Here is a 16,446-nt window from a genome sequence, read left to right as displayed (position 1 = left end):
AAATATACAACTTATCTTAAATGCACATACATGTCCACGTGAAGGGGGAAATAAGTAATGCTCTGCGAGGAGCTAAATTTTTTTTGACTATGGTTCTCAAAGTAAACTTTAGTATGATGGATGCCATTTTAACGCAGTCTAATTTACCCTCTCCAAACCTGCATACAACATGTGTGACTCCGACTTTTTAAGAGAACAAGAGGAGGATGGAGAGGAGAAAAAAAATGATAAAATGGATCGGGCTAACAAAAAAAAAAAAGGAAACATGCAGCAGGAGCAAAACTGAAGGAAGTTTACGTACGAAGATCAGATGCTGGTGCTCTCCGAAGAAAGTTTCTGGGGCGTAAGAGTTGACCCTACCTAAGGCTCCTACTGAGACAAACTTGTAGTCCGGTGAACTGGCGAGCGTGATCAACACCTGTTGACACAACATAGGCAGATCAGGTCATGCCACTGTTGGTGTTGCAACAAAGACACTGAAAACCTGTATTTTGAACACAACACCCGTGTGATCTCTTCACCTTTTAAGTAAAGTTGCTTGCAGGGCCGCAATTAGAGCTTAGTGAAGTGCCATTTACGGTAAGAAGTGTAGCCAAGGTATACCCACTTACCTCTGTTTCATAAACTCTGTAGTTGAATACAGTCACACGAATTCCAAGCTGCTCTCCAAGGCGAATTTTCGTTGGCATTTCTACATTCATGTAGAAAGGTTTGGCACTAGAAAACTATACAAATGCAAAAATATAAGATAAACAAAAGTAACAAGTATGATTACTGCACATATATATATATATATATTTTTTTTTTCCAAACAAAGCTTTGTACTTACTGAAATGCTGTTGGAAAGGATCCCAAATCCACTGGACTCTCCCATTCCATATGCGCTGAGCATCCACTGAGTTGGAATATCAGGCACAGGGACATTGAAGATGTAGCGGCCCAAGGGCCTGAAAAAATGCAATCAGAAAACAATTTTTTAAGCCAATCATTGAACTGATCATTGAACTGAATTTCTTTCAATAAGTCCAAAAATATATGAGGTTATAAAATCACAAAAAAATAATGATGTGTACAAACTACTTGCATACTATGCACAGAGCGTGACACAGTTAGCACAAACAAGCAATCCACAGTCTTTCTTCTTTTTCTCCCATACCTGAAACTCTGTCATCATGGGTAAAATTTAAAAAAGCGCCAATGTTGCGTTTTGCATTGACTGTGCAGTGCATGTACTTCAAGGAACATCTCATTCTGCATTTCCTGTATGGTTGTTTGAATGATACTCTATTTTGTCATCACTGCAACACTTGCCTAATCAATTCCGAAACCAATAAACGCAAGATGATGAAATCACTACAAACTTAAAATATGTTGCAACAAAAGTATTGCATTAGTATTTTTTTTTGTCTCAAGAAAAGTACATTTTGTGACACATGTGTCCAACCCAGACTTTTAAAATATTTTTTTTTTTGGGGGGGGGGGAGAGTGCAGTGTTTCTTTGAAGCTCGCACGGAAAGCAAGAAGGCATACATGTAGAGAGCGAGACACTCTCAGCTCAAACACCTGCATTTGTCGAGTTGATGCATTATCTTGCACAAAAAGGCTGCTATCAAAAAAATGGTGGAATATAGGCATTTGACTGGTGCTCTCTTCCTGTAGTGTAGCATTATTACTACAGTTGAACCTCGATTTAGCGAAGTCACCGGGACCCCCTAATTATTTCGTTAAATCGGGAACTTCGTAAAGTCGAGAAAGACATTCTTCGGGATAGGCTGCGCAAGGATTCCGAATTTGTTCGTTAAATCGGGAAACTCGTAAAATCGGGTTTCGTTAAATTGAGGTTCAACTGTATTATTTGCACATAATCAACCTCATTTGAGGTCATAGCAGGAGTGAGGACGCAATGACTCACAGTAGGAAACAACAACAAAACACCCTAGAAATAAACAATTAAAAATAACCACACATTAAGACAACGAAAGATTCACAATTGCTGAAGATCATTGTTTGCAAGCATGTGCGTAGGCCCGTCAACAGTACTCCACATATCAACCGTAAGTGGAAAGAAGGAATTTGGAAAACAATGGACCTTTTTCCAGTAAGCTTCTGCGCATGCTTGCACTTCCACTGTCGCCATTTTTGCAGGACACCGGGACGCGGTGCCCCGCAAAAATGGCGACATCAACATTGTCAGCATCTATCTTCTCGCGTATTTAGTCTATTTTGATGTTTTGTTTTTTAGTATCGGTCTTTCCTGAATTATCTAGCCTTTCCTGAATTATCTTGGGAGAAAGCAAACAATGTGGGCACGTCGCGCCATCTATGTAGAGGTCACTGAACGCTTAAAACTTGTAAGGTAAATTTTTTGACAACAGACTGAGCGCTCCGTCGCTTCATAGTGGCAGCCCACCAACGGCAAATCAACGTGCCACTTATGTCCGCGGTCTGACAGACGATGAAATTCAGGAGCTGGTGATGAATTCGGACTCTGACGAAAGCGACAATGACGAAGAAGGTGATGCAAGTGACTCCTCAAATGAGGACTCTGATGAAGAGCTCCCGCCGGCGAAGAATGCGCGAAAGAGCAAACTTAACAAGCAAAATCTGAATTGGAAGATGAAAGAATTCAAGCCGCAGGTGCAAGCGTTTGACTCATCATTTTCAGGTATCTCCAAAAGCAACATGGTAGCGTCCAGTGAGCTGAAGACTTTTGCAAGTTTGTTTATGCCAGATATCGTGGATGAAATAGTTGAGCAAACAAACATTTTCCAGCGCCAAGTAGTGGCTGCGTGTACGTCCGCGGACAAGTCACGGGTGCACTAGTGTAAAGACCTGACGGCATGTGAGTTTTACGTCTTTCTGGCTGTGGCAATCCATAAAATCTTCCCTAAACCAACACAAAAAAAAAATATTTAAGTATATATATATATATATATATATACCGGGTGTTTTTGCGAAGACTTTTAAAAATCCTAAAAATTAGGGCGATTGAAAAAAGAAGAACTCTCTTCGGGAACAAACTACCAGCCACGGCGGACGTCAGTAATTGCCAAAAACCTACTAATTAGCCAGATAATTAATTAAAACTTGTTAATTAACTTTTTAATTAGTGGAAATAGACATATGATTCCAATTAGAAAGTTGCTGAGCGCTATCGAAAACCACTAAATCAGTCATTTTCAGAAAGACTTTAGGTGCTTGAGAGTAGCATACTAAAATTACCACTCGTGGAGCAGGTACAATTAAGGCTGGGGCTAGATAAGAGGCGGAAAAATCGCGCGGGCGCCTTACCGCAACCGCTAGCCTTGTACCTGCTCCATGAGCGGTAACTTTAGTGCGCTACTACTCGTCTCACGCGCTCAAAGTCTTTCTGAAAATGACTGATTTAGTGGTTTTCGATAACGCTCAGCAACTTTCTGATTGGAATCATATGTCTATTTCCACTAATTAAAAAGTTAATTAACAAGTTTTAATTAATTATCTGGCTAATTAGTACGTTCTTGGCAATTCCTGACGTCCGCCGTGGCTGGTAGTTTGTTCCCGAAGAGAGTTTCTTCTTTTTTCAATCGCCCTAATTTTTAGGATTTTTGAAAGTCTTCGCAAAAACACCCGGTATATTAATACAGTGATGTGATTGGCCTAAGCCGTTTTGGAGCACCTTTCGGAGCAGCCAAAACAGTGTTTTGGAGCAGAAAAAGTGGCCTTTGGAGCAGCCAAAACAGTATTTTGGAGCAGCAAAAGTAGCTTTTAAAGCAGATATCCTAATAAAAATTAAAATATTTGTTTTAAATGCTGGACATGCGAAGGGAATCTTGCTCACCGAAATGAACCAATTATGGTCAAGTTTGGCCACCTGGGAGTCTTTCAATATGTAACTGAAATGCCAATGACATGACACATTTCTTTTTGCTTTTCGAAACATTCTGCAAGGCTGGAGCAAGCTTTGCTTCAGCTTAGGGTAGTAATGAATGTCCAATTTCAATTTCTCCAGAGACATTGCGACATTCCACAAGTGTACAGTGCTGTAGGCGTTGCCAAGCAATTCCGAAAAACCGCTTGCCACCGTTTTACTGATTGCCAACGTGCCACATTTTCATCAAAAGTAATTAAATGTAAAACAATGAATTGCAAGCGTCCCGGCTGGTGCCTCTGTCGTGCAATTATGTTCGCATCATTGGTTCGCATGCACGTGAGGGCAACTCCGGCAGGCTTGCAGGTGCACGTGCTTTGTCGCGCGAGCGAAATGGCTGTTCGATCGAAACCGAAACCATGCCTCTCTGCTCCGTCGCCAACTGGTTGCCAAAAGTCTATGCAAAATGTAACTGCCCAGCATGCGACAAAAAAGAGTCCAGCGCCGCGTGCTTACAAGGCTGGCAGGCGAGGTACGAGCTAAACACAGAAAAAAAAGAACCTGAGCGCATTGATGCAAGACATCGCGAGCCACAGCGTGCAGACATTCCCTTCTTTGCTTTAGCTCACTTCAACTTTTCTTTGCAACACATTTTTCACGTACCGGGGTCCCTCTCGAAAAAAAGCCCACCAAGAGAAACCTACGTAATCAATACTTTGACACAGCAGTCTTTAAGATAGAGAGGGATTTTTGTAGCAGCGTATGTTTTAAACAAGAACATGAATGTTGATGAACATGTGGCGGTCCTTATGTTTCAGTTTAGGAAGCTCCATATCTGCAACGTCGTGTGGCCGTTGATGATTTCAGGAGCGAGAGCTTCGGCGAGAAAAGTAACTCTTGCCGTGCCGAAACATAGTTTCGTTTCACAGCGTCACGTCATGGCTGGTACTCAGCACGCTAGCGTCGCAGCACACACACACACCAGCATCTATCGTTAAAAAAAAAAAAAAAAAAAAAAAAAAAAAAACGCGAGACGAGATTAACGCTTACGAGACGACGAGAGCGTGAAAGAAGAGACGGCATGGCGAAAAAAACCATGCAAAAAACCATGGATGATTGACGCAGTGTATTTTGTGTCGGGCGGCCGTTCGCGCCGCCTAGCTCATGCATGCTCAGTTACGGTACTTAGTTTAGTTTCGGTTTTGAAAGGCGACCAAAATTGGCCCTTTGGCGCAGGCTTGGCGCAGATTACCCATATTTTGCCAAAATGTAGCAGGATGTAGCAGGGTTCGCCCCTTGGCACAGTTTGGCGCAATTGGTGCAGCCATCACATCACTGTTAATATCAATAAAGTATATAGTATATATTAATGTATATTTTCTATGAAATTTGACCCTAATATTTCCAGTAAAAACTGAATGCTTGTTTACAATGTTGCAGGAAATTTTCGTAGAGTGAAAGCTACACATGGAGCTCATTATATGTACAACACACTGCGTGCAACTTCAGTTTTATAAAAATACTTGGATAAAAAAATAAAAACAAATCCAGTGAACACAGCAAAAGAGAAAGGACAACAGCCAGCATACCCAATATTGATGTCTTTCCAAAGCCAAGCATTTGTGTAGAGGCGCTGGAACCGGTTCATGCGGTACATTTCAAACTGTGGAATGTTGAATTCCCGCTCAGCTTCACCTGATCAGACAAAAAAACCCAATAATGTTAAAGATGTGAGCAATCAGCAATATGCTATTTACTTCATAAAAGTAAAAAGAGCGAGAAATGATGAAGAACATACATCGTGCTTCATCAGAGCCATCCTCGCAGTCGAACTGGCCATCACATCGTCGCTCAATTCGAAAGCATGAGCCATCATAGCATGTGCCATAGCCAGCTGTTATGTTGCAGTCATCTGCATGGGATAGAAAACATGATACAGCATTATATAAAATTGCATTTGGAATATTTAAATGTTGAGTGAACTTTAAAAAGAAACAATGTAAATATGCACTACAGCACAGTCAACCAAAGGTAACTTTATCCACAAAAATACTTCTACATGGTCTTCAGTCATTATGCAAGACCGAACCTGTACTAATAATGTATAATATAATTAGGGTTGGACATTTCTGGGTCCAACCCCATCTCTTCCAAAAAATATATGCATTCAATAAAAGTATTCTGGTTAAACCCAATTGCAGCCAAAATTCAGGAATCTGGTACGTATAGTAAAATATTGTAGTTTCCGAATGGTGACAACTATCGTAGTATTTATTTGAAAATAAGTAAACCCGTTTATGAACAGACCTGCGAGTCTACGTTCCCGCAGAACCCACAGAGACCAATCATTAAGACTTGTGAAAGGAGCCGGCGAATGGCAAAGCAAAAATGACGTTTTAAATATTAAAAAAAAAAAAAAAAAAGCGATCCACACAGATCTCATTTCTGTGTTCCGATCAATGCTAGGTTTCCTAGATAAGAGCTTCCTAGAAGTAGCGACATTCTTTGAAGTGCCGAGTGCGTGACGGTGCAGGTTTTAGGAAGCGAAAGGTGGCGCACAGCAGAAGACTGAACGGAATGACGCTATTTTGTTCCCGTGGAATGCATTTTGTCGTTACTTGTAAAAAGAAATACCAAGGGACTTTAAGCAGTGCCTCGTCATTATCTGGGCCTCTTCCATAAATCACAATGATTTGCTCTTCTTGAGCGTTGCAGAGAAATACTCGTGCTGGCATTGTTAATAAAGAGGTCAGCCTATGTTTGAATGAATACGGTATGACCGACAGAAAACAGTGCTTTAAAATTGTATTTTATATTTGAATGAAACTTAACAGAGCACAATTTTCAAGGATTCATTGGCTTATGCATATACCAAACATATGTTTGAATCAAAACCAAATCTCCCCCAGTTTTTTGGAAAGAATAAACCTTGACTTGTGTGTGTGACTTGTGTTCTTGTAGTCATGTGCGAATAGAGGTCTTTCAGTTCGAAGCAAATAATAGTTCTGGCCGAATATTTTCTAATCAAATATTGAACAGTTTCTCCAAGCCTTTCACTACTGTTACACCATGCTTAAACGAAAACCCAGCTAAACTCGTGAATGTTGTTCCCAAGCTTGCATCTCTCCATGTATACGCTAATTTTAATCTAACTACGAATATTCATGGACTAGTAAATGATGGATTTGACATAAAATATAACCTGTAGAGATGCCTAGCTATACCTATATGAGCGGATTTACAAATATCGCTAGATGCAAATATTCTTTCTGCAATCTTGAATTTGAAAAAGAAAAAAAGAATCACGTACGATGAAGACGAGTTATCAGGGCATCTCTGCCTAACATACACTCTTGTGCAACAGCCACAGTTTAATTTTGAAAAATTTTACTGCAATGTAAATATTAACATTCACAAAGTTTTTTTTTTATTTTTTTTTATATATATATATACACATTAGGCATGCGTGTGCACCACCCCGCTTTGAAACTGTGCTTTTCTCCGCAGCCCGAATTGTGATATTCATTCTTTTACAAGTGTTGATCGCGGCGGGTTACTCCGTTGAGTGTGTTTCTTACCGAGCACCAATGCACTGCAGAGAAGCAAAGGCCACAGAGCTCGCTTCTGCAGGTGTTGCTTCTCTGCAGTGCACCTGTGCTCGATAGGAAGCTAGCTCAACAAGGCTGACTCGCCGCGATCAACACTTCGAAAAATATGAACATTGCAGTTCATCTTGAAGCGAATATTGAATAGTTTATTATTTGAAACTACTATTCGAAATTTCAAATATTCGCACAACACTAGTTTTTTGATTTGAGAAAAATATAAAACACAAAAACATTAATTTTGAAATGTGACCCGAGTTCCAAAAAAAGTCAGAGCAGTACAATATTAAAGATCCACAATATAACAGAACCAACAGAAGACAGGACATCAGGTAACTGGAGCGTCCAGGACACTTGCCTCTCATTCGGGTTATGTTGCCATCGCTGAACACCATCAAACCAGCAAACTGTAAAAATGTGGGTGTAACGATGTATGGACTGCAGATACAAAATGTGATGCTAATACTCATATCCTATATAAGCAAATATTTAAATATATTTGAGATTGTTTGTGCACACTACCAGACAATCACAGCACTGGCCACATAATGTTTCAAAGATTTCAGATATTGTGAGCTGTTTTGATCTGTTCATTCCTAAATGCTTTGGAGACAAGCATTCTAGCAACTAATGTTTATACAGCGCATTTACCTCAAAAGTTCGGTTTGAGTCCAGGCCATAAGTAGGTGACGGAAAGCAGACAAAACTGTAATCATTTCCTTCCCTTGAGAACCACTCTTGAGTCAGTGTGCCGTTGATGACAGAGTCAAATGAGTTCATCTTCCTTAACACCTGAAAAGAAGGAAAATGTAGAGTAACAAAATTTGGTTGTTTCAACAGTGAAAGTATGGGGAATGCCACTGTCAAAGCATCTTCAAAATATGTAAAAAGGAAGGCACTTTAAGAAGAAAAGCATGGGAAAGGTTCAGTACCTCAGAGTAGCTGATCTCTGTGCCTGCTTGCATGTTGTACAGTGTGCGGTCTACTGCTGAGAGAGCAACGTAGGTGCCAGGGTCACCATAAATGGCCACCTCTATCGTGTCTCCTGTTTTGTCCTTCCTGTTGTTCAGAGTCATGTTGAACTGCGACCAAGCACATCAGCACCTAAGACTCTAGTCATGTCATGCAATAAGCACTAAAGAAAATTCTGGTCACAGAGCAGCAAGCAATGCCCTCGGGATACATGCGGGAAGCTAAGGTCTTACTTTGTCTCTTGATATTCCATCAACAGGGAATGTGAGACTGTCTGCCACGATTTCGTTGCCGTGTGCCAAGTCGTAAATGATCACAGTGGATGTGGGTGCCATCTCAGGCGATAGGGTCACAGCAAATGTCTTGATGCTGGAAGTCATCTTCTCTTGGCCCGAAAGCAGAATGATTCCTTTCGAGATGACCTGTACGGTGAAGAACATATGTTAAGATATTACAGTGCATAAATACTCTATCAGTAATGAAAGGGTTCGTGGCACTTCGCAAGCCAGTCAAGATAAAAAGTGCCAAAGCATACAATACCAAGTTTGCAGAAAGAAAAAACAGAAATATTATATCCCTGCAGATTTTTCAGTGTTTATTTTTAAGGAAAATCTGTGGATGTTTTTCGGTGTATATTTATTTTTAAGAAAATCGGCGTATTTCGGCCATTCGTTTTGTAAGGCTGTTCATAATGGTGATTATTGGCAAAATAAATTGCCTAGATACAAAAAAAAAGAACTGAAAAACTAAGAGCTCAAATTTAATTCACAATTTGTACACACCAGCGATTCCTCTTACCATCATTTGTGACAGGGTTTAATTGAAAGCGTCGGACAATCAGTTTGAATGATGGTAAAAGTCCGAGCACTCTTTAACATAATCATCTGGAGCTTTTCGTCTTCCTTTTAACCTGCTATAGGGAATATTCACAATGCATCATGCTTTAGTGCAGGCCTGCTATCCGCCATTGCCGAGGGTAATGTTGGCTGTGCGCTTCAATGCGCTTGGCCTGTGCACGAAATTGTGCATAGGCGCATTTTTATCTGCCATTCTTGGCGTGCGTCACATGGTGTTCTCGCAATTCAAATTCCCGAGCCTTTTTTTTTTTTTTTTTTTTTTTGTTGTTACCGAGACACTTTTTCTCCAAAGAGAAGGGGGCAGCTGGTGGGGATCAAAACGCAAGTCAGGTGCGAGTGGCCCCGCCGCATGGAAGGAATGTGTGTGTTCCCCTTTTGGGACGGAAGTTGAACGCCGTCACAGGGAGCGGAAGATTTTTCTTTTTCTAACGGAAGATGTTCCGAGCGTCGGTTACGGGCCTGTGTCATCCACAGGCCTTTGTGACTCTCCCAGCTAAAAATTATCATTAGATCCAATTGGAATTCTCACTGGCTTTAATTGGAACCAATCGGTCTTAGTGAGTTCCAATTGGAAGCACACTGGCCAATGGGTCTCACCAGTTGGAAAAAGTTTTCCAGTTGGAAACTTAATGGTTTCAAATGGTTCCCGTTGGTTCCCATTACAGTGACCAATTGGTTGTCCAAAAACCTAACTGGTACCAATTGGAAATTCCAATTGGAATCTAATGAGAATTTTCGACTGAGCAACGTAAATAAGTTATTCCCTTGAGTCATCAATGCTACTGCCTCGTCATCGAAGTCATCAACTGCGATCGTGAAGAGGAGTTTCGACACCAGGCGTCTCTTCCCAGCCCAACGTGAATGTTATCTGTTGCTGTACGTGTTCTAACCCTAATGTCCATGTGCTTGACTGAGCGAGCGTGTGCAAAGACGGCTCTCCGAAGACGGGTGCCCTGGAGAACCTTCGTAGTGGCAACGGGAGGATGCACTTGCACGGAGTGTCGGCAAACGAAGCTTGAGCAGCTCGGTGATGTTTCAAAAGTAGAGTAAATCAGAATGAACAATTACCTTGTGCGTGAGGCAAGTACAATCATTTGCTAGCCCTTCGGACCGACAGCCGTTACCATTTGAGATTATCAAATCAAAACTTTCATCCGTTAAGCGCTGATATGCATACAGGTGGCATATGCGGTGCCACCTTTTTTACTATTTAACCGTTCATAAATTTTAAATTCAGGTATGTCTCCCCGTAAACAGTGTAAAAAAACAATACCCTGTAATGTTACGACCAGGCTCTTTAAAGTATGTCTCGATTTTGAACGCGTGCACATTGCAAAATATAGACGTCGTCACTTCCTTCAATGCCAAAGTTGTGAGTTATAAAAGGCTAGCTATGAGACTAATGCACAGCCATCTGTCACAAGCTGGGTCGCTTGGGAATATAGAAGCTAATTGAGTGCTTACTGTTCGTCTTTGTCAACTGGTGGCTTCATCAAAGCCTCTCGGTGCGACAATCAACCAATATTTTTATTTTTAGTTTTTTTCATGGATTACGTATGATGTTTCGCCCAAAATAAATGTTTCTTTAAGCAAGCTACACTCTTGTTTTTGAACCCACCAGAGGGCAGCTAGCGGTACAGAACACCTGCCACAAATCACAGCTTTGACCATGGCAATGTTGGCCGGAAGGCAATTTCCCTTCCCGTGATGCATTCCTTCAAGCTCAGTTAATACCTCCTGTACCCTCTTGCTCTGTTTGATGACGAAAACTGAGGTGTTTGCAAGCAAAATTTTTTTATTACGAGGAATGCAAGCTTATTTTGCAAGTTTCAACCAATAATGACCACCAGCGCAATTTCGAACACTGTCGTCCTACTCTGATCTCGTTAAAAGAAAGACAATGTGACAGTCCGTGGCGACTTACTGACTGACTTAATTCTCATGCCAATGTCCTCCAAGATCAGTGATTCCAATGGCTTGGGACTGGCACGGTGCTTGATTCTATGTAAAACTATGCACCCGACAAACTACTAAGAGAGGATTCGGGCAAAAATAGTCCTCTCTTAGAGCAAAGCATTTTCAGATATCTGTGCTTTTCGGTTTCAAAGAATTTTGTACTTTAACACCGGCGGATGCTTATCGGTTATAACCGGAAAGTCTACGGCCTATTATAGACCTTTTCCACAAGGGCGGCGCCATCTAGAATTTTGTCACTTCCAGTATGGGTAAAAACATTATTTATTATTTTCCCGTAACCGTCGCCGATTCTCGTTTTGCATCCCCCCCCTTTTTTTTTACTATATGCAGGTTGAAATGTTTTATTTTTTTTTTCGTCGCCCATATTGGATATACCTACCAGGTGACTGGTGACGGGAGCAAATAAAAAAGGTATATAGGCCTTTTTCACTTACTCCCGTGCCCAGCCACCTGGTAGGCATATCCGGTATAAGCAACAAAAATATAATAAAACATTTCAACCTGCAAATAGTAAAAAAAAAAAAAAATCGAGGGGAGGCAAAACGAGAATGGGCGATGGTTACGCTTATATCCTAAATGTACTCTATTGGCGTGCCAGCGGCAAAACTATGTTTTTGCCCATACTGGATGTAACGATATTTGAAGATGGGGGTGCCCTTGTGAAGAAGGTCTATATTTCAACCTTTTTCTACAGAAACAAAATGAAAAAAATTCTTATCAAACGAAGTGTTTCATGCAGACTTTTAGAAGATATAATGATCACAGAAAGAAGCATCAACAGTTATGCTGCTTTTGGAGTGATCTCAATAACTAAAGTTTTATGCATTCATGATGAGATGCACAATCCAGAAGCCCCACTTACGATGTAAGAAAAGCATTCCACGTAGTAGTTGGACCGCACGTGAAAGATGATGTACTCGCCGACCTGAAAACAAGGAACATAATGGCTTCAATCTAATGTACGATTTGGCAATGAATGCAATTAATGTATGATTTGGCAATGAATGCAATCAGCACAGAATTTGGAAAAATATATGCTCAATCTGGCCCCCCAAACTACTGCAATAGACTGAAGAACTCGGGTCTACATTAACACTTCAATGTGCAATCACAAGGGAACTAGCTATCAATCATAGCAACATACTTTTGGGTTCTTTGTGCTGGTCATCACTTGAATGTGGTGGTTGGTGGGTGAATAAGATGAGTACGCCACAAGGCTGGCCCGAACCTGCCCGTAGTTGGCGTCATAGAAATCCGCCTGGACCATTTAGAACAAAAGGCAAAATGATGAGGACCAGCTCCCGGAGTGAGACACTCAAGCGTAAGCTTGCTACATACTAAAGACAAAACACCTCCAAACTCTGTTCAAGCTGAAAGAGGCAGTACAAACTCCTCCCACAAAGCCCTCCACTCTTCCATTTTAGTAAAGCAAACGCAGGAGAGGAGGCGAAAGGACTTGCCTCCTCTTTCGCCTCTTCTCAAGCGTTCGCTCCTCTAAAGTGGAAAGAGTGAAAGGCTTTGAAGGAGGAGCATGTCCTGCTTTTCTTAACCCGTGAATCTCTGTCACCGATTCGAAAGAGATGCTCATTTTACGATGCAATCCTAAAGTGATCACACAGTTGTGCAAACTCGGGCAAAAACTATCAATGACAATTTTACCAAACTCTGCAAGGTCTGGACGCTTCAAAGCGTCTTTAGACGTTTTGACAGGTCAGAAAATGTTAAGAGATAATGTCAAAAGGTGACCGCCGATATAGGAGAGCTCCTCACCTCGAGCCTGATGGCCCTAACAGCGTTAACCGAAGAGGAGTCACTCGAAGACGGCGTAGATTCCAGGACTACCTCCCAAATGCCGAGGGACCCCGAGACGGGTGTGGGCACCGGGTTCAGCATCTGACCGCCTCCTGCACCACCACTCACGTAGGTCACCGACTGGGTCACCCGCAGCATGTCTTCCACCCGCTTGTTCCTGAAGTATTCCGCAGGCAGTGGAGAACCGTCGCTGTATGCGACGCTCACCTGGAATGAGATGCGAGCAAGCGGAATACGGCAAAATTGAACTTCGAAGTGCAAGAACGTAAAATATCTTTAAAAAGATTTGATCAATGTTTGGGATGAAATAATTTAAAAAACTTTGTGGAAAGTTCGAAGTCACTAGCAAGGCACAGAGTCACCCGATTCAAAACGGGCAAGTGGCCCATTTTGTAGATTTTTCCAAACTCCTTATAACTCCTAAGAATCCCTTTTCAAACACAGTCTAAAGAACACTGGAGTCGTGCAACTTTTGATGCTCATCTTGATATTCTAGATCACATCAGTGGTTCTCAGCCATTGATACTTCGGACCCCTTGTGGATCAGCAGAGATGGTGGAGGACCCTGTTCATAGCGGGGGGGAAGGGAAAGTTTGCGGTTCATTATTAGAATGGTTTAATAAACGGATATAACTGAAGGCTGTGTGAAGTACACTTTTCTCAATGACAAACCCGAAAATTGGAATGTTTCTTCTAAATTTGAAAAAAAGACAACTTTTAATGCTGGGCTTGACTGATGAGGCAGGGCTTCAAGGACCCCTAGAATGCCTTTGCAGACCCCAAAGGGTCTGCAGACCTCCATTTGAGAACCACTGTTCTAGAGTAAAAGGTCCTAGAAATTGCTGCCCAACTGGAGAGTAAAACAGCAGCCATATGAAAATCAATATTTGTCACTGGTGTCTACACGAGGTCATCTGCCTACAAAAAAAAAATTCAATTTACAAAAACAAGTCACACACAAATTTGCTATGCGCTCTTGCAGAATACTGATGCACAAGGTTGCTTGCTGTTCCCTTACGTAAGCCTTGAAGGGCATCCCAGGGCGGAAGACTTGGGGCGAAGAACCGAGAAAACGAAGCTGGAGGCTTGAGTTGAAGACGACCGACTCGGAGAAGCCAGTCTCTATGAGGTCGAGGAAGCGCTCGCCGACGTAGGCCGTCACCACTACTTTCATCCCGTCAAGACGTGAGACTAGACGGCCCAGCTCCCGCAGTGAGAAGTGGAAGTCAAGCACGCCCTCAAACTGTCGGTGGTCACAGAGAGAAGGAACAAGGATGCTTCAAAATTTGGTTCATTCATGCATCATTGCAATCATTCTTCCTTCAACATAACGGCTCATCATTGCAATCACTCAGTACAAAAACCTATTTGCCACGTAACAGTGACGTAGCCAGGGTAAGAGCTTATGGGGATTCAGCCATTTGCCGCCGCCCCTTCCCCAAAGTCAAGCCGGCACTATAATATACACATGCATTTCGACCAACCGACCCCCCCCCCTCCCCCCTCCCCCCCCAAAAAAGAAATCCTGGCTACACCACAGTCATGTAACCATCCATGTAAACATTTGTATTCTTTAATCCAAGAAGCCGTATGTATTCCAAAAGCTAGTTTTCTCTTACAAACAGGAATCAGGATGTCAGTCTTTTTGCCATTGGTAGTAGGGATGTGTGACTACCGAATCTAATTGAATAGAGCAGTGTCATCGCTAGATTTGACACTGTTAAGCAAACCGGTTATCGTGGCTTTCTTTTCGACTGTGAAGGTTACGAATCACACAGTGCTATTCGATTCAAAGCGGTATTTGCACACCCCTAATTATAGTATATTTTTTGCAAAACGGTAATTAGTATAGCAAACCTTTTCTATTAATTTGTTTTTTGGTTTCTGATTCCATCTCCTACGGCCAAAAAAAGCAATGCCAAGGACTATACCAAACTTTCCTTGCCTAATTTTGCACATGATGTAGGTACAACCAATAGGGAATGTTGAATCGGGGACTTACGTAACGGTAGACCTTCTCAATATATCTCGATGTTCCGCGGTATATCTTGTACGTGGGCTTGATTGGTTCCACAGTAGCACGCAATGTGAGGTTCCCAGTTACAGCGGCACCGCTTGTGAAGCTGAAGGGAAACAATCAAAATGAGCACACGGAAGAACGAAGGAGGCTTGCTAGCGGCTAACATAACAACACAGTGGTGTCCATACTTTTTAGCTACATAAAAATCAAAATGTGGAAATGTACCATATTTTCCAGACTATACAGTAGGCTCGCAATAATTCAAACTTAAAAATTTTGATTGTCCCGTTATGTTTTCAGTGTATTTATAAGCCGCTTAATTCGAATGGCGTTATCGTGTAATTATATACTTTTTATTTGAACACGCTTCTTTCTGGGCACTAGTGCAAAGCGGAGAGGCAATAACCACGGAGCCGCTTTTGCGGGTTTTGCTTCTCCGCAGTGCACCGGTGCTCGGCAAGAAGTGCACTCAACAGGGCTAATAGTCCACAAAAGACAACTGTTTTACAGGATGAACAAACTTAATCTTGTTCAGAGTGTCATGTGCTGTTTAAACAGTCCACAATAGACAACATTTTTAAGGGATGAATAAACTTATCTTATAGACCGACATGCGGTACTGACGTCACGCAGCTGCGGTGGCGCTGTCGACGGCATGGCGCATGTGTAGACGCTGCACTTCACACGAATTCGGTTTCTACGCAAAAGCGGGTTTGTTTCTAAACAGCGTGTCGGTCTATACATTTCCCCAATGCTTCACATGTGGTATTCCTGTTTGTGATTAGCAGGCCTGTGTAGAGGAAATCATCAAATATCTGCATTGTGTGCGTAGCCATTCATATAACAAATTCTAACTTTATTGTGCATCCTATTTAGATATATTTCTGATCAGCGGCGTGGACTTTCCATTTTCCCGGGGGGGGTTTTTCCGCGCAATTTTTTTTTACACCGGCAATTATCAGTAGTTTATTTTAGGGTGTACATTTTTGAGCATATGTATATCCCCATGTGTCCGTCGCTGTGTGTGTTATTTTGTTTACATGCCACTACAAGAAGCTCGTTACATGGCACGTAAACAGCATCTCGGTAAGGATCATGTCCCTGGGGGGCGCTCTGCCCCATCTCGGATCTCACCTTTGGGGGCACGAGCCCAGATGCCCCTCCGTAGTCTACGCCTATGTTTCTGATAATTCAAACAAAATCCATAGCTTCCTGGAGTTTGAATTAATGAGTCTACTGTACATGTTTAAAAGTTGAAATTTTACCCGGTGCGGGCTATCTACAGGTGCGGACATGCAAGGATTTGTTTACTTTCTAGATTGTTCACCGCGATAAGACGTGAAGAATTTTATG

The 16,446-nt window shown here is 41.9% G+C and overlaps 1 protein-coding gene across 2 annotated transcripts in view; it reads right to left on the bottom strand.

Moving 5' to 3' along the window:
- LOC8030719 (CD109 antigen) overlaps nt 1–16,446 on the bottom strand; it is a 190,262-nt gene that overhangs the window by 18,347 nt on the left and 155,469 nt on the right. For both annotated transcript variants that reach the window (XM_042287153.1, XM_040206679.3), the window contains exons 9-22: nt 15,076–15,196; nt 14,092–14,316; nt 13,032–13,280; nt 12,406–12,519; nt 12,124–12,186; nt 8,661–8,849; nt 8,388–8,537; nt 8,107–8,247; nt 7,814–7,862; nt 5,649–5,762; nt 5,440–5,545; nt 830–947; nt 612–725; nt 302–418 (exon numbers count right to left, since the gene is read on the bottom strand). In XM_042287153.1, the coding sequence (XP_042143087.1) occupies nt 302–418; nt 612–725; nt 830–947; nt 5,440–5,545; nt 5,649–5,762; nt 7,814–7,862; nt 8,107–8,247; nt 8,388–8,537; nt 8,661–8,849; nt 12,124–12,186; nt 12,406–12,519; nt 13,032–13,280; nt 14,092–14,316; nt 15,076–15,196 (1,870 nt within the window). The remainder of the gene's footprint in view (nt 1–301; nt 419–611; nt 726–829; nt 948–5,439; nt 5,546–5,648; nt 5,763–7,813; nt 7,863–8,106; nt 8,248–8,387; nt 8,538–8,660; nt 8,850–12,123; nt 12,187–12,405; nt 12,520–13,031; nt 13,281–14,091; nt 14,317–15,075; nt 15,197–16,446) is intronic.

The sequence above is a fragment of the Ixodes scapularis genome, unplaced genomic scaffold, assembly GCF_016920785.2.
Source record: "Ixodes scapularis isolate PalLabHiFi unplaced genomic scaffold, ASM1692078v2 PGA_scaffold9__187_contigs__length_104089568, whole genome shotgun sequence".
In the NCBI taxonomy this organism is placed as follows: Eukaryota; Metazoa; Arthropoda; class Arachnida; order Ixodida; family Ixodidae; genus Ixodes; species Ixodes scapularis.
This window is presented reverse-complemented; position numbering and strand designations above follow the sequence as displayed.